Genomic DNA, 20,888 nt, shown 5'->3' on the forward strand with positions numbered 1-20,888 from the left:
CCCCTCCCTCTGCAGGTGTCCATTTCTCTTCCTGGAATCTCCTGGACCCTGGGAACCTGACCTACCCCACCCCCTCACCCCACAGCTCAGGTTCTATGACTCAGTTTGTTTAGAATTCTCCACCTCTCGCCGCAATCTATCCCCAACAGACTTATTTACCTTCCTCTACTTCTGTCATGGCCTGTGATTATCCCGATCCCAGCCAGGCCTCTGCCCCCAGCATGAGGCCCTCCCTGCTGTCCTGGGGGGACCACCTGGGATCCTCTCAATAGTAATGAGCAGGAGGGAAACTCTGGCTGCTGACTGCTGCCTCCAGTCCCGGGGGGGCCCACCATATTGCACAACTCCAGGGGGCACAATTCACAGAGCTGGGAATACAATGTGAATAGTGTCCTGGAGTCCCTAGTCACTGCCTTGCTGGGCTCCCTGATGGCTGGCAAAGGGAATTGGCAAGGTGGGACAGCTGGTGGTAGGGAAGGGACAGCCTGGGACAGTGGTAGGGAAGTGGTAGGGAAGGGACAGTGTGTCATCTGTCCTGCTGGAAGGAGGGACTCACTATCCTGTCAGACAGGGGTGGGGGTGTGGAGACAGGAAAGGCCTCTGGAGAAGGATTTGGGCAGGGCCCTGAGGAATGTGCAGGAGACACCATATGGACCTCCACTACAGATTCACTTTCACCTGGACTTCCCTCACCAACTAGGCCAGGGCCTCCTGGGCCTCGTCAGCAAAGGGAGGTTGTTCTCCCTGACTGCCAGTTTCTAGGAGGAAAACAAGACCCAGGAAGGGGCAGCGGTGGTCCTGCCTGGACTGACAATGCACTGGCAATGGACCCGGAGTAGCACCCAAGTCTCCAGTCTATCTTGCATCTCACAACCCCCCCCCCTTTTTTTTAAAGATTTAATTTATTTATTTGACAGAGAGCGAGAGAGGGAACACAAGCAGGGGGAGTGGGAGAGGGAACACAAGCAGGGGGAGTGGGAGAGGGAGAAGCAGGCTTCCCGCGGAGCAGGGCGCCCCATGCGGGGCTCGACCCCAGGACCCTGGGATCGTAACCTGAGCTGAAGGCAGACGCTTAACGACTGAGCCACCCAAGCACCCCGCAACCCCTTCTTTCTTGGTGTGGAGCCCAGAAAAGGCTGATCCAAGAAGCCTCTTCCAGCGCAGCCCCCTGCAGTTCCCCGGGGGCGCGAGAGATGGCGACACAGAGCAGCGCGGCCCGGCGGGAGAAGCGGAGGCCCTCTGCCGCCTCAAGGGGTGGGAGCCCAGGGGCGCAAGCCCGGGCTCTGACGTCGGGGGCGGGGCCGACGGCCGTGACGCGCGGGGGCGGGGCTGCGCACCTTCCCGGCCAGGCCAGCGATTCATTCAAAAGGCGCGCAACCTGCGCGGTCGCTCGTGCGCTCGCAGAGCCGGGCCCGGGGCTGCGCTTCTACCCTGGGGCTCTGCTGGGAGCTGCTGCGGGGCGGCCAGGTAAGGAGGGCGCGCGGGGCCTCAGCCTGGGGTGTGCTTCTCGCTGCCGGGGCTAGAGGGGTGCGGACCCGAGTGGCGCCCCTGCCTCCCCGCGTCTCTGAGGAAGTTGGCCGGCGCGGCGGATGCCGCAGCCCCGGCCCTGAGCGCCCCCACCCCCCCGCCCCCGCGTCCTGTCCCGGCGTCTTCCGCGCACCGGTCCCCACCCGTCTCTGAGACCCATGCCCCGGGACCTGCGCGTCCTCCGGCCGCGACTCCAGGCCCGGCCGTGCGCGGTGGCGAAGCCGCGGCGGGACTTGCAGTTTGAGGAATCGGCGGGCCCCGGAGACGCCCCCGGCCCGGGAAACTTGGACCGAGACCAGGAACGGGTGCGGGACGCGACGGCGGCGGCGCGGGGTGGCCGGAGGGGGGGTTCTGAACGGTGTCAGCCCGTGACTGTGGGTGACACGGCGCGTGAGGCGGCCCAGCCCTGGAGACCGTGTGGCCGGGACACTGAGCCACGGTGACGCCGGGGCCAAGCGGGAGACACAGAGGGGCTCTGTGTGTCTCTGACGGGCCGAGTGAGCGCCTGTGATTGTGTGAGAGAGACCCCAGGTCCCTGCGGGTGACCGTGACCCCAGCTTACTGTGAGTCCCCGGTCACTGAGTCTGTGTGTGGCCTGGGACGTGACCAAGGCAGGGCCAGAGCGGCTCCCTAATGCGAGTGAGTGTGAAATAGAGGGAGAGGAACCCCAAGTGACTGTGCGGACCAGCCCCCAAATCCCTGGAGCCAGAGTGTGCTTGTTGGGTCAAGTATTGTCAGTGTGTGTGTGTGTGTGTCCGTGTCCGTGTCTGTCAGTCCGTGTGTACGGGCCTCAGGGGAATGAGTAAGAGGCGGAAAGGGGAGGGGCCTCAAACACCTGCCTGTAGATGGAGGGAGGGGGAGGAGGGGAGGCGAGGGGTCTCTCCAGAACTGTCCCCAAGAGGGCACCTCTCAGCATCTCAGTTTAGTCAGTGGGGAGGACCCAGAGTGACTTGCCCTGGAAGAGGGAGAGGAGGCCAAGCCTGGGTGGCATCTGGTGAGGTGACTGACATTTCTGGCAGCAGCTGGGGGGCCCTGAGGTAGCCTCAGGCTCCACCACCCAAACACACACACTCACACACTGAGGTCCCAGACGCCTGGCAAAGCTTTGTCCCCAGTAACCTGTATTCTCACTGGGCCCATCTTCCTCAGACCCTGCCCCAACTGGGCCTCAGTCTCCCCTTCTGCACACTGAGGTGTTGGGCTGTGAATGGACTGTGAATCATCACTTTGGGATCCTCTATTGTTTTTGGGTCAACTGCCTCTGTTCTCCCCTCCCTCCCTCCAGGCAGAAAGACTGCAGTGGGGGGTGGGGGCAGGCTGGCTGCTGGGGACACAGTGGCCCAGGGGCTGCTGGGGACAGGAATGGAAGTACAGCTCCTCAGACCAAGCCAGAATTCTGATCCACAGACATTGACTTCTCTGGCCTCGGTCTCCTTCAGTTCCCTTTGTGCGGGGAGAGGGGGTACGGACTTGTTCCCCACGAGTGGTGTCTGATTTGGAGAGCTGGAGCAGGGCCGCTTCACCGTCTGGGCCAGACCCTATGAGGCTCCCATCTCCACAAGAGGGTCTGTTGGGTTCATGCAGAGTGGAATGGAAACTGGGCTCTCTAGACCAGGTGGGGTGAGGGGATACCTACTAAAGGATCTGGAAGTTCTGTTCTCCTCTGAAAATGTTGGTTGCATTCTGCGTTGGGGCGAGGATAGAGGGTGCCAGGTGCTATGCTGAACACTTTATGGGGTACTCTTGCTGAATCCTCACAGTGGTTCTGAGATGTGACTATTTTTCAGAGAAGGAAACCAAGGCTCGGAGAAGCAAAGTGACTTGCCCAAGGTCATGCAGAGTCAGGACAGTGCCAGGATTGGAATTCAGGTTTTCTGCCCCGAAAACCCTGTGAGATGCTTGGAGAGGGCCACCCACCTTTCTAATATCTGTTCATGGCTTATCTAGGCTTCTCTCAAACCTGGGCTGACAAGCAAGGCCTTGTCAGTGTGTGCCTTTGTGAGTTCTGAGTGTGGTGTGTATTTGCACATGTCTGAAACATTGTGGGTGGGTCGGTTATGTGGTCTTCCTGTTCCTCCTCCTCTTCCCTTCCCACAGGTCTCACCCCTAGCCAGAGGTCACCAGAGAGGCCTGTCTCCCGTCTTCTAGAGCCTGCAGCTGGTTTTGGGAGCATCCACATAGCTACAAAGAGGGTCAGGAGTCAGCAGCACGGCCCAGGCTCGGGGGTGGGGGGCAAGGATAGTTGAGAATCCCAGTTGACCTTCACCATACTGGAGAGGCTTTATTCCCCTCTTCAGAGTTGCTCTAGGGGCACCTTCCCAAATCTCCCCACATGCTGTGGTGGGGGGCAGGCCCGGAGTGACCTTGAGCTTCTGCCCCATCCTCTCAGTCCTTCAGTCTCTCTGTTCTTCCCAGAGGCCCCTGCTAGTTGTCACCACTGCTGCCGCTTGGCTGAGAGCTAGAGCTGGGGGGTCAGGGTGTCCCTCGGTCCTCTCTGGAATGACTGGAGCTGTGCTTCTTGGGGCTGATCAGAATAGCTATCTTGGTCTCCTGGGGCTGAGCCTGAGTTATTTCCATCCCCAGCAAACAGGGAAATAGCTCAGGGCCCAGGGAGGGGTTGGGAGAGGGGAAGGGTTAGCCTCCTCTTCAGGTCCTAGCCCTGATGGAGGCCCTCCCAGCCCTATCCTGTGCCCCGCCCAAGCTAGACCTTTCTGGGAACTTGGGCCTCCCGGGATGACACTGGGCCCAGGCTGGGTTTCTACACATGGTCCCCGTTGGGACTCATCTGATAGTTGCCGGAGGGAGGTACCCGTGTCTGGCCAAGGAGGGGAGACTTTGAGGGGCAGTCAGCGCTCTGCCCCTGCCTGTAGGGTCAGCTTCCTTTTCCGGAGCGAGTGAGCGAGACTGAGGTTTGAGAAGGGCCGAGACTTACCCAAGGGCCCCAGAACCCTCTTGTTCTGGCTCTCACCCTCCAGACAGGGCCCCTACCCACCTTCGGTGCTGCCACACATCCCCCGGCAGCCGGGATGTGGCCCGAGACACACCTTCACAAAATCACAGCTCCCTCTTACGTCCCGCTCTGGCCCAGACAGCTGTGCTAGCCTCCTGCCTCCATTTCCAGTTCTTCCTCGCCCTGTCAGAGCACCCTCCCTAGGGCCACTTACTTTTTTGCCTACACAGTATAGTCAAGACTCCTCATCCTGGCCTCGACATTTCCTTCCAAGACCTTTTGAACTTTACATCTTCACCCTCATCTCTCCCTACCAGATGCTTCGGTTCGACTCTGCCTCTGCTTTTGCTGTTTCCTCTTTCTAGAACCCTCCTGGCCATTCAGGGTACAGCTCCCCCTCACCCAGGAAGCCCTCCCAGCCCAATGTTAGTTCCTCCTCTTTGTTGTGGTCCACCTGCCAGGTGTCCCCCCTCACCTTTGGGAATAGGCTCAGGTGTGGGGCACTCATGGGCACTGCATACCCAGCTGGGTAGGGCGGCCCCGGCCAGAAGCCTGCCCTCTCTTGCTGCCATATCTGTGCTGGCCAGGCCTCTTCCTGAGGAAGGGCAGCCACCGAGGGCCTACTGTGTGCTGGGTGGGATGCACAGGGAGGTTTGCACACAGAGTCTCCGATGCTCCTGCGTGTGTGCTGGGGGCTTGGAGGCGAAGACTCATGGCCATCCTTTTTGTAGGGGCACATCTGTCTGGTGCTTGCCATGGGCCCTCCTCAGACAAGACCCCCGTTCTGGGCCAGCAGATTGCCTGCTGTGTGCCAGGCCCTGGGCTCAGGTCTCAACAGCACTGACAGAGGATCCCCTTCCTTCCCAAGCTGTTCAGTGGGGAAGCAGAGACTCAGGGCAGAGGGGAGCAGACCTAGTTTGAGTCCCACAGCCATGATGCTGGAGTCTGGCGCTCAAGATCTTGCCTTGCCCTGTCTCTACGCGGAGGCAGGGTTTGTCTGACAATCCTGACATCAGTTTCCACAGAAGGACCGTGCTGGCTCCCTGCCTTGGGAGGGGGAAGTGGTGGGGCTGTTCAGCACCTGGCCTGGCTGGATCAGGCCAGACTCCTGTATGGAGTCTTTGTATGGATCTTTTGCCTGAGATCAGCCAGCAAGGCCCATCTGGCCCCACCCCCACTCAGGATTGGGGGTGAGTGGGATGAGGTCTCTGGCTGAGCTCAGCATCCATTGTTTGCTGAGGCCCTGGGTGCCTGGGCCTTGTCCCAGTGCCACTGGCTGGGGTGGCAAGGAGGACAGGAAGGAGCAAGTGCTGCATCCCTACTGTGTGCCCAGCCCTGGGATTAGGACCCCTGAGGCTCGCACATCTTTAGTGTCATGTCCTGAGGGTTGGCAGTCTCCTCCAGGTGCAGGCAGGGAAAGGAGGGCCCAGAGAGGGGAAGGGACTTGCAAGACCCTAGTGTCACTGGGATCCTAACCCCGGTCTGTCTGCCTGGAAGGCCAGAGCTCTTTCCTGGGCCACCCTGGGAAGATGAGAGCTCTATAAATAAACTGCCCATGTGGCCGTGAGCGTGTGCCCTGACTACTTGGCACAGAGAGAGGGATGGAGGGGCCTCTGCAGCCAGTTAGAAGCAGGGTCTGACTGTGTGGGTGGAGAGAGAAGGAAGGAGGGCTTCCAGAAGGAAGGACCTAAGCTTGGGTCTGTATATTGTGGTCACTGTGAGAAGGAGCAATGAGTGGAGGGAGGGGCCTGGCCCTGCTCTGTGCCCAGCTTCCTGCATACGCTTGCCTGCCTGCCTGCCTGCCTGCCTGCCTTCCTCCAGGGAGATCACCCGTGGCTGAAGGGGCCAGGAGAGGGGAGGGTCCGCCCAGACAGGGAGGCCGGGAAGGCTTCCTGCAGGAGGTGGCACCTGGGCTGAAGCCTGATTGTAAGAAGAGCCACTGTTCTCCTATGAACTCTGGATCCTCCAGCCAAGAGGTCAGCTGAACAAGCACAACTCTCCCAAATTACAGAGGAGGAAACTGAGGTTTAGGGATGTGGGGCTGGGTCCTGACTGCGGCTTCAGCTGGTCGGGGAGCACGTGGGCGCAGGCTGTACAGCAGCTGGGAAATGGGCCCCCGGAGCCATCCTGGGAGGCCAGGACTCCTCTCCTCGTGCTGCTGGGACTGATGTTGGGTTCCCTAAAGCACCCTTGCTTGCTCCGCATGCCACTGGATGACCTTGCCTGGGTGCTGCTTAATTCTGAGCTTGGCTCTTCCTCTGGCCCTCGTGGGCTGTGGTGGGAACTGATGCTCGGGGGAGGTTCGTCAGGCCAGGCCCTGCTCAGCACTGTTTACAGGCTCCGCTTATCCCCGCAGCCCCTGGAGGAAGGGGCCAGAGCCCTTGTTTGCAGAGGGCCCTGAAGCTCAGGGAGGGGAAGTAACTTGCCCAAGGTTCCAGAGCTGCTAAGCGACGAACCAGAGCCTGAACCTAGGATCGACTGCTCCAGAGCCCAACTTCCCGCCAGTGCTGACCCCTTTCCTCAGTGGCCGTTGGTTAGGGCCGCCTGACCTGGGATTGCTGGGGAGAGGGGTCTCTTTCCCCAGCACCCGAAGTCTAGAGGAGCCGGAGGACAGGGCCGGCTGGGCCTGTGGTCTCCCCTCAGTCTCTTGTGAAGCCTCGCCCTGCTTGGGGTGATGGGGTCAGGCCTGCATGTTAGCGGTCAGTACGAGCTGGGCAGCCGGGGAAGAGGTAACAGTAGCATGAGTGGGTGGGCAGTGGGGTGTCCTCCAGCCCTCCCAGGCCCCTTGCCATCCTGTCCTGGGGCCAGGGAGACAGCCCAGGGCTGGCCCAGGCTCCCTGCAGGAAGCCCGGGGCGCTGAGCAGTCAGGTGTTGGGCCGCAGTGGGGCCTGCCGGAGCCTGGCGTGGCGAGGACAAGGGCTGCCTGCCCCCACTCCTGGGTGGTAAACCTTGTCTCCTTTGAGACCAAGTTGTTAGAGGGTACTCCTTAGCTTCTCTGAGCCTCAGTTTCCTCATTTGTGAAACCTGGGAGCCTATCTTTGAGGCCTGGAATGGGAATGAGGCATGCAGTAGTGAGGGGGTTTGGGGAGCCCTAGCTCTGCCCCAGAGATGACTGTGGTTTAGCAGCCCCCTGCCCCAGCGCCAGCCCCAGCCCCGGCCCCAGCTAGGGAAGGGGCAGGCTTTGCATCTGTACCACACCAGCCTGGGAGGAGCTGGGTCGGCCTAGTCTGGCCACCTCAGCCTTTTCTTTGTCTCAAGGGCCAATTAGCTCCCTCAGCCGCACCCCCACCTCACCTCCCCAAGCCCCTGAAAGTGCAGGCCGTGTGGCGGCCTGAAGTGAGGGCCAGAACCATGCTGAGCACCCCCCTCCGGCGGGGGGCAGGGAACAGCCGCTGTCTGGTGTGCCCTGGTGTAGGATTTGGGGTCCACAGGCATGGGGGTCCTTACCCAAGGGTTGTGGCCTGGGAAACCATGGCTGCCCAAGGCCGGGGTGGGAATGGGGCTGCCCTTCTCACTGAGTGGCCCTGAGCTAGCCTCCGCACAGCTCTAGACCCCACCTGGCAGCAGCCTGAGGAGCGGGCCGCTACCCTGAGACGTCCTCTTCCCAGCCTTCCCTGGGCTTCCTGCTTCTCCCAGGTGCCAGTGCCTTTTCCTGCAGGAGCTGGTGCAGACTAGGGCAGTATGCAGATGAGGATGGATGCAGGGAAACCCCAGAGGCCTCAGAGACCCCCGGGAACGGGGGGTGGGCAGCACCTCCTCCCCGGGGGCCCGCCCGGCTGCTTTGTAATGGCCTCTCCATGAACCGCTTCTGTGGACCACTAGCTCCCTATAGCCTCTGCCATCGAGCTGACAGACCCTCGGAGAACGTCCGCTACATGCCGGGGCCTAGGCTAGGCTCCAAGGTAAGGGGGCTCAGGAGTGAGGGGGGAAGGAGAATCAGCCAGACCTGGGCTCTGTCCCTGCATCACCACTCCCTGGCTCTGTGACCCATACAAATGATCGCCTGTGGCCTCAGTTTACCTGGGTGTGAAACAGGGATGCTCATCTCTTCTGTAAGGTGTAGAGCAACCCAGACAGACCCCAAGGGAATGAGAGTCAGTTGCCTTCCCTGCGAGGGTGGAGGAAGGATGGCGAAGAGGCAGGCCTAGCTGCCCTCACCGCCGCCTACTGTGGACACTGCCCTACTTCAGCCCCAGTTGCCAGGGAACCACTGGGTTGCTTGCTAACCTGGATTTCTCTATTGATGGGCGGCCTTTGTCTTTCTGTCTTGGCCACTGCCAAGGAAGGCCTGTGTCCAGATGTGTTTCCAGGCAACTCTAGCCTCTGGAGGCTACAGGGAGGTCCACAGGCCCTAGGGCCCCTGGCTGGGAAACAGAAGTACCTACCTCCCACCCCCTGCTCCACGTGGGGACCTGCCTCCCACCTCTGTCTCCCCAGTCCTGCCTCCTTGGCAGGCAGCCCAGGGAGCCCTCTGAGAGGCAAATTGTTCCATACCTCTCCCCCGCCTCCTAACCCTTCTCCCATAGGCCCCGAGGGCAGTGCAGGCTTCTCAGCTTGCATCCAAGTCTTGGTGTGACCTGGGCTCTGACCCCCTACCTTTCCAGACCTCTCTCCCTTCGTACACCCTCCTTCCTCCCAGATCCTCACGATGGCTAATCCAGCACCTCCTGTGTACCAGGCTCTGGGCCAAGCATTGTACGTAAATGGAGAAGAAGCTTTCATACGTCACACCTGCCAAGTGTGTGCCCTTCCCCGCTCCATAATTTACACATGGGGAACCTGAGGTATGGTGAATGCTTATTGAGGGGTGATTGTGCCAGGCCCTGTGCTGAGTGTTTAAGGTGAAGTCTCTTGGCCTCACACCAGCCCTCTGTCTTGGTGGGAGAGGGGGTGTCCACAGCCACAGAGCCAGTGAAGAGCAGAGCAAGGCAGGCTGATTCTCCCTCAAGTTAGCTCAGGTGTTCAGATCCAGTTTCAAACCCCCCTGCCTAACTCCAGCCTCTGGGCCCTCCTAGCCTTGGCAGAAGCTATATACTCGCCTGATCCCTGTTCCTCATCCGTCCCCCTAGCTATCCCCAGTTCACTATATAGCTATCCACTCACCAGAGCCAGGCCCTGTGCTGAGCACTGGGCATGGAGTTTGTTGGGGGAGAGGCTGGGTAAACAGGATGGTTACATGCAGGATGATGAATGCATAAGGGGGGCTTCCAGGAGGAAGTGGCTTTGAGCTGAGCTCCAAAGGAAGAGTAGATGTTGGCCAGGTGATGGGAAGGTTTTCTGGGTGGAGGAAACAGCAGGTACCAGTGCCTCAGTGAGAGAAGCAAGTGTAGGGAGTGAAAGAAGCCCAGAATGGCTGGCGGGGCGGGGCGGGGGGGGGGGGCAGGGGCCAGATCCCAATGTTAAGATACCTAGGCTGTACTTGGGGCTGAACTGGAGGCCAAGGGCCAAGGGCGAGGGGTGGTGGGTGACGTCTGGGAGGTGGGAGATCTTTGGGATACTGTGGAACTTCCGAGGGAGGCCAGGGTGAGCTTGGAGAGGGAGCCTGGAGAGGAGAGCCCCAGGCTGGGGCCTCGTGACCCCACCGAGCTGCAGCTCTGGGAAAGGGGAAGCTGCCCCCAGGGCTGGGTGCTGTCCCAGCTTCCTCTTTCTCTGAGGCCTCCAGGGCTGCACCTCCCTGGGGCTCCGCCGCCCTGGTCGGGGCTTCACTAGCTGGTTTTCTTCCAGGGAATTTCTGGGTCTGATTATTCGGGCATTTTTGGAGGTGGGGGTGGACCGCCTGTGAGGAAGCCCCCACCCCCACCCCAGCCTGTCCTGCAGAGGCTTCCTGCTCCAGACACTGCTGGGGGAGGGTTTTGCGGTAAATGAAACAGACACCCTGCCCTTGCTGCTGTCGGGGTGGGGGGGGTGAGGAGTGGGGAGCAGCATGAAACAAGTAAGCAAACAGATACTTAATTACAAACCTGGGCCTGAGGTGCAGAGGGAAAGCGGGGAGCGATCGGGGAGGAGATCACAGGACCGGCGTTAGGCTCATTACTTCCTGTAAACCTCAGCGCAGTCTTGCCCTGGGAGAGAACTGTCCCCATCTTGCAGATGAGGATACTGAGACCCAGCAAGGTGAAGCAGGGGCTCAGGTCCCACAGGGAGTTGGTGGCAATGGGGCCAGGCCCAGGCTAGGAGGCTCCCTGCTGTGGGCCTTGGTCTGCCCGCCTGTGACAGTCTTCTTCCTGGGGGCCCTCTGGAGGCTTTGGAAGGTCAGTGACTCGCCTGGCCTTAGGACTAGGCAGAGGAGTAGGGGTGGAGACTTCACGGACACCCACCAGCCAAGGGGCTTTGATCCGAAGTTGCTTCTCAGTCAAGATTCCAAGATTCTAGGCTTAGATGCTGGAGGCCTTGGGGGGAAGGGGGCGCAGAGGGCGGTCAGAACAGCAGGTATGTGCATGGAGGGGGTTCTGGGTGGCCGGCATGGGCTGCCTGCCTGGACAGGTCCATCGGGGGGCTCCGTCTGGCTGCAGGTGGGGGCTGGGGAGGGGGTCGGCTGTCAGCAGAGACTCTGGCGGCCAGACTGGAGTAAGTACCAGTTTGGGATAATTAGAAGGCACGTAATTAGAAGGCGTCAGGGCGCTAGGCGGCGGGTGTCTGTGAATGGGCCTGAGTGGGCCCTTGCTGGCTTGGAGTCTGGGCCTTTGGACTCCCATTTTCCTCCTGGAAGTCTTGAGATCACAGCTCCCCATTTGCCTGGAGGTAAGCAGCTGCACAGCCCCTCCGTGTGGGCTCAGGTCACCCCAGTGGGGGCCAGGCAGGGCCAGAGGTGGCACTGGGGCCCTCTCCTCTGGAGCTCTTGTGCCTCCTTTCACCCCTGCCCCAGCCCCTGTGGGGCCAGTCTGCAGCCTTGGGGCTCGTGGTCAAGTCTGTGGGTTAGATCCTATGAAGAAGGATCTTCATGAGGAGAAGGGCTTGAGCGGGAGTTGGGCCTGGGTAGGGGAAGGGCCACTTTGGGCCAGAAACTGCAAAGGAAGACTTGTGACCAAGTCAGAGGAGGGGCCGGGCCAGGGGATGGGGCCGGGTATGCCGCTGGGTGGGAGCTGACTGCCAGGCTGTGGCCCGACCTTCTGTCCCGTTTTCCCCTGAGCTGGCTTGGGCCCAGAGGCACTGCCAGTGACCTGGAGAGTCCCCGGCTGTTGTGCCTGCAGCCCCTCCCCCCCTCTGTGGTGTAATTCAAACCCCTGGCTGCCGCCCGAGGGCGGGGAGGGGATCAGTTTCCTCAGGCTGCTTCCCTCCTGATGGGAAGGCCAGGCCACTGTAGGCCCGAGGGGCTCGCGTGGGGCCCGGGGTGGACTGCACACAGCGCTTCTCCCACCGGGCTCGCAGCACGGGGCTCCAGGTGGGGTCCCCTCACTCTGCTGGGGGCCCTGGGCCAGGGGCTTGGCTGCCCCTTAGGGGTCAGAAGCTGGGTGGCCTGTGGCGGAGGCCTGACAAATCCAGCTTCCTTCCCCTTCCTGAGCCTGAAGGCAGGCCTCCTGGAAATACGTGACGGGGACTCCCTCGTTCTGTCGCGGCCCCTTTTGTTGTCTAAACCAAATCCCCGATCCTACTCTTTCAACCTGTGTACTGGCTAGAGGCTTCTCTCCAGAGGACGCCATACCCGGAGCCTGGGTGCTCAACCTCAGGCCAGTGGCCATCTGCGCCCTCACCCTGCCTTACTGTTTGTTGGCACTCCCCACCATCTGGCAGGGGGACGTTCCCCGTTCATCTGTTGGCCATTGGTCAACAGGGATGTGAGCTCCCTGAGGACAGGGACATGTCTGTCTTCTACTACTTGTGCTAAGGGCGGTAGTAGGTGACCAAGAGAGGACAGAAGGCTGAATGCTGGCCGCTGGGACAGCAGAAGGTCTGCTCCTGCCCCAGAGTCGCAGTCAGACCCACCCCAGTGTCGGACACATCCTTCCACATCCTTCGGCGGAGAAGACCCCCGGGTCGGGAATGGGACACGTAGGGGGACCAGGACTGTGATGGGGTGGGGTAGGGAGACATGCAGGAGCTTTGGGGAAAGGGAAATCTAGAGACGCTTCTGGAAAGAGAGGCCTTCGTGTTGGTCTTTGATGGCTGGGGGAAAGGGCCTTCCTTGGAGCAGAAACCGCAAAAGTGAAGGCAGAAAAACAGGAAAGGCCAGGGCCCACAAGGAGGTCCAAGGGGTGGGAGCCTGGAAGCTAGAGATGAGGTGAGGGGCTGGGCATGAGGATGGCAGGCCCTCTCAGCCCAAACCCCCAGGACTGCTGCTGCAGGCTTCCTTCCTCCCAGGCCCCCCTGCCCCTGGCCCAGTGCACCTGGCTATTTATGGAAGGGGAAGGAAGCCCTTCCTCTTCCGGGAAGCCCCCCAAACCTGGCAGAGCTCTCTGTTCCCCCCTCTGCTGCCCGGGGAGGCTAGCCCCAGCCAGCATACCCCCACCTCTACGCAGGGTTGCGGGGAAAGAGGGAGTGTGATGAGTCTAGGCCAAACTACCCCAGCTTAGCCTACCACACAACACCTTGCCAATTGCCGTCTAGTCTTGTCCTGGAAGCAGTGCCGGGAGGGCAGACCACAGCTGCCTGCCTACTCCCACCTCCTGCTGAGCCTCTCTTCCTTCCTTCCCAGGGGCCTGAGGATGAAGCTGAGCCCGCCACATTGGCCCCTGTCCTGCCTTTTTGTGGTGAGTTGGGGTTGGGATCCTGGTACAGAGCCCTGTACCCCAGCCCTCCGTGCTCAGGGACCCCATGCCAGGAGCCATGCCAAGGTTGGTTACACAGCTTGGCAGGTGCTGGGAGCCAGATCTGGGGCCTGAGGAGGGCCCCAGAGCCTCCTGTGTGATATTCCCTCTGCCCTCCAGGGCAGCTGGCTTTACTCCGTGCCTATTACCCCAAGCTGGGGCCAAATTGGAAGACAGGTTGCGGGGAGAATCTCCCCACAGCAGGAGGGATTCAGGGCAGGTAGTGGACCTCTCAGTGGAATGTGCCCGGGGCTGCAAATTGAGATCCCTTCCTTGGGATGTATCCCGCCCTGTGTGGGTGCAGGAGTGTGAACTGGCTGGCTTTTTGTGGAGAGGTCACGGAGGATGTGGTCCCAAAGACTCTCTTGGGGGCCCAGAATAGGAAGCACCAGCTGCAGACTTGGCCCCCGGGATGATGAACAGGGGCTGGGGCTGGGGCGGGGGGGGGGGGGGACACAGCAGCAGGAAGGGGGACAGTACTTGAGAGAGGAACTCGGAAGCCTTTCCTCTTTATCATTCTGGTTAGCTGGAATGGGTGTGACTCAGGGACCTGAGGGCCTGAGATCCTGATCTGGCCCTGTCTGGGGTTTTCCAGCACTTTCCAGAAGCGGATAGGGTTTTCTATCTAGGCCGCGGCGATGCTGCAGGTATGGGACAGGCAGGTTTTATTTGCAGCATGAGGGAGGGAGGTTAGAGAGTGTCCCTGAAACCTGGAGGCTGGCTCCGAGTGGTCAGTGGTCCCCACTCCCGGGGTATTAGGAAGTGGGTGGTGGGCAGATGGCCCCAGAGGTGCCACACCCCCGCACTTTCTGCTCTCTCAGTGTGTCCTGCCCGCTGTTCTTCCAGCTGCTGCCTTGGCCTCTGGCCTCTCCACTGTCAACGACCCCGTGGCAGTGCCCACCTGGGAAGGAGCCCAACCTGGTGAGCTTGCCCCGCCCATCCGCCCTGTCCTGGGAAGACTGCTGAGGACCAGGGGCCCATGCTCCAGACCTGGCTTCCCAGGGACCTGAGGCCTGGCTTTGTTCTCACCCTTTCCCTCCCACAGGACCTGGGGCAGGGCACATTATGCAGGTCCTGTCCCCCGGGCACTTTCTCTGCTTCGTGGGGCCTGGGCCCGTGCCAGGCCCACTCCCGCTGCAGCCCTCGAGGGAGGCTGGAGGCCCAGGCAGGCACAGCGACTCAAGACACACTGTGTGGAGACTGCCAGCCTGGGTGAGCCATGGGGTGGGGTTTGAGGACTCCTGGCTAGCTGCCCAGGACTTTGGGTCCTGGGGTCCCAGCCTCACCCACCCCCCCGAGCAGGCCTCAGTCTTCCCGTCTGTGAAATGGGATGGGTCAGGACCAGTGAGTGTGCCTGGCAGGAGCCTCTCTTAAGGAGAGTTTTTGGGTCTCAGTGATATCTCCTCTCCCTGCAGGTGGGTTGCCACTTCGGGGGTCCCCCATGTCCCCTGTCAGCCATGCTCCTGGACACCTCTGGGTACTCGCAGCTGCTCTGGTGAGTGAGCAATGGGGGCTAGGACTGATGAGGGTGTGTATAGGAGGGGATCCAGTGAGCTTGAGCCCAGGGGCCCCCGCAGTGTCCATCCGGGACAGTGGGGCCCTCAACCCTGAGCCCAGGGAAGGGTGTGCAGCCAGAGGGCGTCCGGCAGGATGTGATCGGTTGTCCCACTGGCGGTGTGTTTGCTCACGTTGTTTCTGAGTGGCAGAGACCATCTAGCAGGTGGCGGCCACAGCTCGGGGGTCGGGGGCGCTGAGGGGCGCACATCCTTCCTGTCTCCTGTCCTCATCCCCTCAGACACGTGCAGATGCGTGTGAGCACACACGCCTCTCACCTGTTGTCGGTCACTTTCTGAGGCAGCTCCCTCACGGACCCAGTCATGGGGAGGCGGGAGCCGGGCCCGTGTGCCCAGGCATGTGCTCGCGTGCTGTCTGTTCACCCCAGGGTGAGGGGGATGGGCCACGGGGCTCAGGGTCTGGCTGGCCTGAGGCCTGAGGCGGCCTTGCTCTGGCTGACTGATAAGATGGCCAAAAACACGTGCTGGCGGGGAGCTGGCCGCTGCTTCCCCAGCATGATGGAGAGTGGGCGGGAGGCGGCTCCGACACCTTAGTGCCCCCTCCCCCCTTTAACGCAGGCCCTGGGCCTCTCTGCCTCCATCTTTCCTCCATGCCGCCATCCTCTGTGGTGCTCAGAGCGGGGACGGCGGGCCCGACGTGGCGTGGAGGTAGCAGCAGGGGCCACCCGCGCTGGGGACACGCGGCAGCCTGGGAACGGCACACGGGCGGGCGGCCCCGAGGAGACGGCGGCCCAGTACGCGGTTATTGCCATCGTGCCTGTCTTCTGCCTCATGGGGCTGCTGGGCATCCTGGTGTGTAACCTGCTCAAGCGGAAGGGCTACCACTGCACGGCCCACAAGGAGGTTGGGCCCGGCCCCGGAGGTGGAGGCAGCGGTGAGGCCTGGCCTGGCGTTGGGGGGGGGGGGGGGGGGGGGCCAGAGGGCACAGACGAGCCCAGCCCAACTGAGCCGGGGGTGCTGCGCAAGGGAACCTGTTGGCGTAGAGGGTCTGACAGGGAGGGGCCTGCAGAGGGCTAACCAGGAGGGCTTCCTGGACGTGCAGCATGCAGAGGAGACCCTACAGTGACACAGTGGAATGAGAGGTGAAGTGGCCTGAGGTGGTAGCAGGGGCAGAGCACAGGTCAAGCGGCTTCAGCAGGACTCGCACCCTGGGTGAGGCCCTGCCCAGCTGTAGGGGCCTGGACTCCTCGGGGGCTGCAGTTGTGTGTCTGTGGTTCAAGGGTTGGAGCGTGTTCTGGGAACTCAAGCTGACCTCTGACCCGAGCCACTGGCAGGGCAGTTGTGCTTGGCAGGCCCCATGAGGGGTCGGGTTTCAGCTCCAGGCTGTGGTTTGAGTTAGGAGTCCTGGAACCAGAGGGAGAGAGGTGTTCCTCGCCACCCCGCCCCAGGGCCCTGGGCCCCTTTCCTGCCCGCCCCGGTCCCTTGAAGGCCGGTAGGGCCGGGGTCCCCAGTGTGCATACACAACCCAATGAGCCTTGTGGCCAAGTCAGGATTGAAATGGTGCTTCCCATGCCTGTGCCCCAGGCTGCCTGGAGCTGGCCAGAGCCCTTCCCACCTCCTGACACCGCAGTCTAGAGGGGGCAGGAAGACGGCAGCTCAGGCCATTTTACCTGGGGCTACACTTGTTTTCCTAGCCTAGGTCTTCCTTTAACTGCTGGCTGCTGCCTGGGTGCAAGGTTTAGGAGCTGTTTGCTGTGGGCCTCCGATTGGTCACGTGGCTCATTCTCATGCTCTTGAGGTTTGGGCCCTAATGGCCCTCAGTTATGTGGACAGGGTGGTGTGCAGGGAAATGTGATAAGCCTGGAATGGCAGAATTTGCCTGAGTTGTTGGGGGGTCTGGGCGGAAAGATAGTCCACAGCTCCTTGAAGCTGTGGAGGGGAGACAACAGGCCCCAGAAAAGCCTGCCCCCGCCACCCTCACTCTGCAGGGAGCAGTGATAATGAGCTGAGGCCTGGGGGGCCCCCAGTGCGGAAACACCCAGGCTTGCAGCACGACTCGTAGGGAGGCCTGGGGTGCCCTCTGCTGCCACATCTTGGTGTAGCTGTCAAGCCTGGAGGCTCCCCCAATGACCTCCCCCTCCCCCCTCCTCCCCAGGATCACAGTTCTGGCTTTTTTCCCACAGGGATCAACCCCGCCTACAGGGCTGAAGATGCCAACGAGGACACCATTGGGGTCCTGGTCCGCCTGATCACAGAGAAGAAAGGTGAGAGGAAGGTCTGGCCCTATGGCCAAGCCCGGGAGAGGATGGTCTCCTCCCAGAGCCTGAGGCAGCCATGGGGGTCAGAGTCCCACCCTGCTCTGCCCCTTTTCTCCTTGTTCTTGCCTGATGAGAGGTGGAGGGAGAGGCGCTAGGCCCCGGCTGGGGCGGGGGTGAAGGGCATGGGGAGCACCCCCCCGCCCCCCGGCCCGGAGCCGGGTTCTGACGGCCGCTGCCCACAGAGAATGCGGCGGCCCTGGAGGAGCTGCTCAAGGAGTATCACAGCAAACAGCTGGTGCAGACCAGCCACAGGCCTGTGCCCAGGTGAGTGCGCAGGTGCCCCAAGCCCGTACAGAATCAGCCTGCTTCCTGGGGGAGTCACCACTCGGGTGTGTTCACGGTACCGAGTGCCCTTCGCTACCGCCTGGGACCCCCTGGCACGGGCCTGCCCTGGTGACCGCGCCCACCTGTGCCCTGTGCAGGCTGCCGCCGGGCCCCCCCAGCACGCCACACATCTGCCCGCATCGCCACCACCTCCACACCGTGCAGGGCCTGGCCTCGCTCTCCGGCCCCTGCTGCTCCCGCTGTAGCCAGAAGAAGTGGCCCGAGGTGCTGCTGTCCCCTGAGGCCGCAGCTGCCGCTGCCCCCACTCCCCAAGTCCTGCCCAACCCGACCAGGGCTCCCAAGGCGGGGGCCAAGGCAGGACGCCAGGGCGAGATCACCATCTTGTCTGTGGGCAGGTGAGATGGGCACAGATGCAGGAGGGTCAGGGAGAGACGCTATACCCAGGGTGGGGGAGACGGGGCCCTATTTGAGCCCCGAACATCCCGTTCAGTGATGGGCAGAAGGGGGGTGGGGTGGTCTGGGAGAGGTCAGGTCTTCCAAGCTCTGCTGTGTCTCACACGAGCCCTTGGGCCCCAGTGCAGGGTCCTGGCCTCCGTCACACCTTGGGGCCCTCAGGCCAAAGGACTGTTTGCCTACAACCTAGGGCCAGGGTGGCTGGGGGCTCATCTGTGGGTAGGAGGATATAGGATGGGCTCAGGCTCTGATCCATGAACTTGGTATAGGACCCTAGCAGGTAATGTCCTTTCTATACCCAGGGTTCCCTCTTTAATGGGGGGATCATTGCACCACTACTCCTCACAGGTTCCGAGTGGCCCGAATTCCAGAGCAGCGGTCAAGTTCAGCAGCCTCTGAGGTGAAGACTATCATGGAGGCTGGGCCCTCGGGGGGTGACCTCCCTGATTCGCCACAACCTGGCCTCCCCACTGAGCAGCGGGCACTGCTGGCAAGTGGTGGAAGTCATACTAAGTGGCTGAAGCCCCCAGCAGAGAACAAGTCTGAGGTGAGGCCCAGAGGGGGCAAGTATCTGTTGGCAGTTGGACCAACCCGGACTTGCGGATGGGGTGGAGGTACAGGGAGCCCTGGGCAGGGGCCGCTTTCCTGGGGCCCAGAAGCCCCCCGACTCAGCTTTGACCCCTCACTTCTGTCACCCAGGAGAACCGCTACGTGGTCCGGCTAAGTGAGAGCAACCTGGTTATCTGATGGTCTGCCTCAGCTGAGGACACTGCGGCCCTGTCCTGGGAGGTTCTGAAGGCTTCCTGGAGGAGGTAGAGCTGCAGCTGGGCCTATAAGGATCAAGAAGCAATGGTCCAGCAGACAGAAGAGCAAAGGCCAAGGCCTGGAGGTGGGAGTGTCCGCCCCCGTGCAGAGACAGGTGCTGGCGGGTGCTGCGTGCAGGAGCAGGTTGAGAGCCCCTCCCCTGCCCCTGTGCCCTGCCCTGATCCTAGGACCCTACAGGATCCTCTGTACCACCAGGTGGCTAGGCCTTGGCGGTGGGGAGGGGCCCTCTGCCTGGCACCCCTGGCCCCACACCTTGGTAATCTACTGCCCCCGCCTCTGTACAGGGCCCTAGCGTGGACCTCTCCCTCCTCTTCCAGCGGCCCCATGAAGGGAAGGGGCAACAAAAAGCCGTGGGCTGGAGACTGAGTTCCCTGGTTCTAACCGTGGGCAAGTCCCTGGCCATCACCTGGTTACCATCCTTCTGACCGTGAAGTGGGGAGAGAAAGGTGTCTCGGGGCCCAGGACTTCTCCGGTCCCTTGCAGGCTCTGGCCTGGGTTGTGTGCGGGGAGAGCTTGACTCCTTGCCACCCCTCCCATTAGTAGCTTTATCTATGGCCCCATTTTTGCGGCTTCCAGGGCCTGTGCCTTCAGGCCCCCATGGGGCTGCCCATCCCTGGCTCTGCCTACAGAAGGGGCTTAATGCATGTATCTGCCCCCCTCCCTGCTATTTTTATTGAAATTGGAACCACAGCCTTGACCTGGGTAGGGCTGTGATACAGGGTGCCAGCCTGCATAGCCACCCCAAAATCTCAGGAGCATTCAGGGAGAGGGGTGTGTGCGGGGCTGGAGAGGCACCTCTGGCCTCGGTGGTTTGTGTGTCCCTGTGGTGTTGGTGTCTGTCCCCCAGCTGGTCAGTGCGGGCGACTGCCCAGCCCAGCTCCTATGTCCACTCGAGCCCAGTGACCTGGTTATTTATGTGGGGCCATGCAGGCATGGGCCCCACTGCCATCCCCATTTCTCTTATTTATTGAAAATTTGTTGTTGTCCTGTCCTTGTCTACATTCCCATCCATTTATTGGATAATAAAAGGTGGGAAAATGGTGTCATCAGGAGCTTCTTTCCCTGTGCCTCTTCCCAGGTTGTCCGTCCGTTCACCAAATACCTCTGTGTCAGGTACCGTGCGGGGGACAGGCCATCCCTCCCCTTGCAGGGCTGGCTCTGTAGCGGGTGGACATGGGGCAGCAGGTGAAGTGGGGAGGCCCCTCACCTCACTGGGTTCTCACTGAAGCCCCTAGAAGCAGTGCTGTCCAATGGAAATACAGTACATACCATGTATGTAATTTAAAATTTCCTAATAGCCACATTTTACACAGTATTAAAAAAAATGAGAGTATCAATAACGTATTAAGGCAGTGTTTCTAAAATATTTCCATTTCAATATAAAGTCAGTATAAACATTATGAATGAGCCATTAATTTTTTTGCTTTGAAATCTGGTATTTTATACTTAAAGCACATCTTAACATGCACTAGCATATTCAAGGCTCCGTAGCCACATGTGGCTAGTGGCTCCTGTCTTGGACAGCACAGCTCTAGAGGACGTGGAGCCTGGAAGATGGATGGGTAAGTAAGATACATCGGGGGCTGGAGAATGTGGGAAGGGGAGCATGGTCCCCAGAGAGGGCAGAGCATGTGCAGAGGCCTGGGGGCACCACGAGGAACTGGAGAAGCTGGAAGTGGAAGGGGACAGGTGTGGAGACTAGAGTGGGGGTGGGCACCAGAAGGCAGCCCCACGCGCTCTTGGAAGCCCTTAGGCCAGGGATGCCAGGGAACCTCTTAAAGGCATTTAGGAAGGGGAAAAGCAGGGCTGGTCAGCTTGCTCTTGGCCACGGTGTGGAGGAGGGAGCAGGAGTTCTGCAAGGAATCTGTTACAGCTGTCCAGGCAAGAGATGGTGGAGGCTGGGCTGTGTGGGCGTGACGGGTGGGGGAATCCAAGAGACTCCTAAGACGGAACTGCTAGGGCTTGGTAAAGGGACGTGGGTCAAGGGATTAGGGACAGCTGTGATACAGCCCCCACTGCATCTGGATGTGAAGGCCTAGAGTGCTCAAGAGACCGATCTGGGCTACGAGAATATCTAGAAGCACTTAAGTAGGATTTGGACCAGGACTGGCCCAGGAGAGGGCTCAGGGCAGACCCTTCGGCGGTTTCAGGGGCACTGCCAAGAGGTGGGAAGGAGACCAGGGGAGAGGTGTCCTGCAAGCGAGGGAAGGAGAGTGAAGGGCAGGGTGGATCACAAGGCCAGGGGTCGCCACGGGGTCAGGACTGCTGCAGC

At 61.1% G+C, this 20,888-nt stretch overlaps 1 protein-coding gene across 5 annotated transcripts; it reads left to right on the top strand.

Annotated features, from left to right (window-relative positions):
- Positions 1-1,384: 1,384 nt before the first annotated feature.
- On the top strand, positions 1,385-19,662 carry RELT (RELT TNF receptor). 5 transcript variants are annotated; one of them, XM_034995205.1, is made up of 13 exons: positions 6,294-6,453; positions 8,300-8,379; positions 9,117-9,261; positions 13,110-13,164; positions 14,068-14,142; positions 14,267-14,433; positions 14,637-14,716; positions 15,412-15,669; positions 16,919-16,999; positions 17,236-17,317; positions 17,476-17,733; positions 18,140-18,338; positions 18,491-19,662. In XM_034995205.1, the coding sequence occupies exons 3-13, from the start codon at positions 9,248-9,250 to the stop codon at positions 18,536-18,538; spliced, it is 1,317 nt and encodes a 438-aa protein (XP_034851096.1). In that variant the 5' UTR covers positions 6,294-6,453; positions 8,300-8,379; positions 9,117-9,247; the 3' UTR covers positions 18,539-19,662. The 5 variants fall into 5 exon arrangements, with proteins under 5 accessions (XP_034851099.1, XP_034851096.1, XP_034851101.1 ...); XM_034995210.1 differs by lacking the exon at positions 9,117-9,261; XM_034995206.1 differs by lacking the exon at positions 6,294-6,453 and having other exon boundaries at positions 8,116-8,379.
- Positions 19,663-20,888: the final 1,226 nt, after the last annotated feature.

Source organism: Mirounga leonina, unplaced genomic scaffold, assembly GCF_011800145.1.
Source record: "Mirounga leonina isolate KUSES-001 unplaced genomic scaffold, KU_Mleo_1.0 Mir_92, whole genome shotgun sequence".
NCBI classification, from domain to species: Eukaryota; Metazoa; Chordata; class Mammalia; order Carnivora; family Phocidae; genus Mirounga; species Mirounga leonina.

Coding starts and splice junctions, on each gene's coding strand:
- RELT (XM_034995205.1), top strand. Junction 14,143..14,266: donor CTGGGAAGGAGCCCAACCTG/GTGAGCTTGCCC, acceptor TCCCTCCCACAG/GACCTGGGGCAGGGCACATT. Junction 14,434..14,636: donor TGTGGAGACTGCCAGCCTGG/GTGAGCCATGGG, acceptor CTCTCCCTGCAG/GTGGGTTGCCACTTCGGGGG.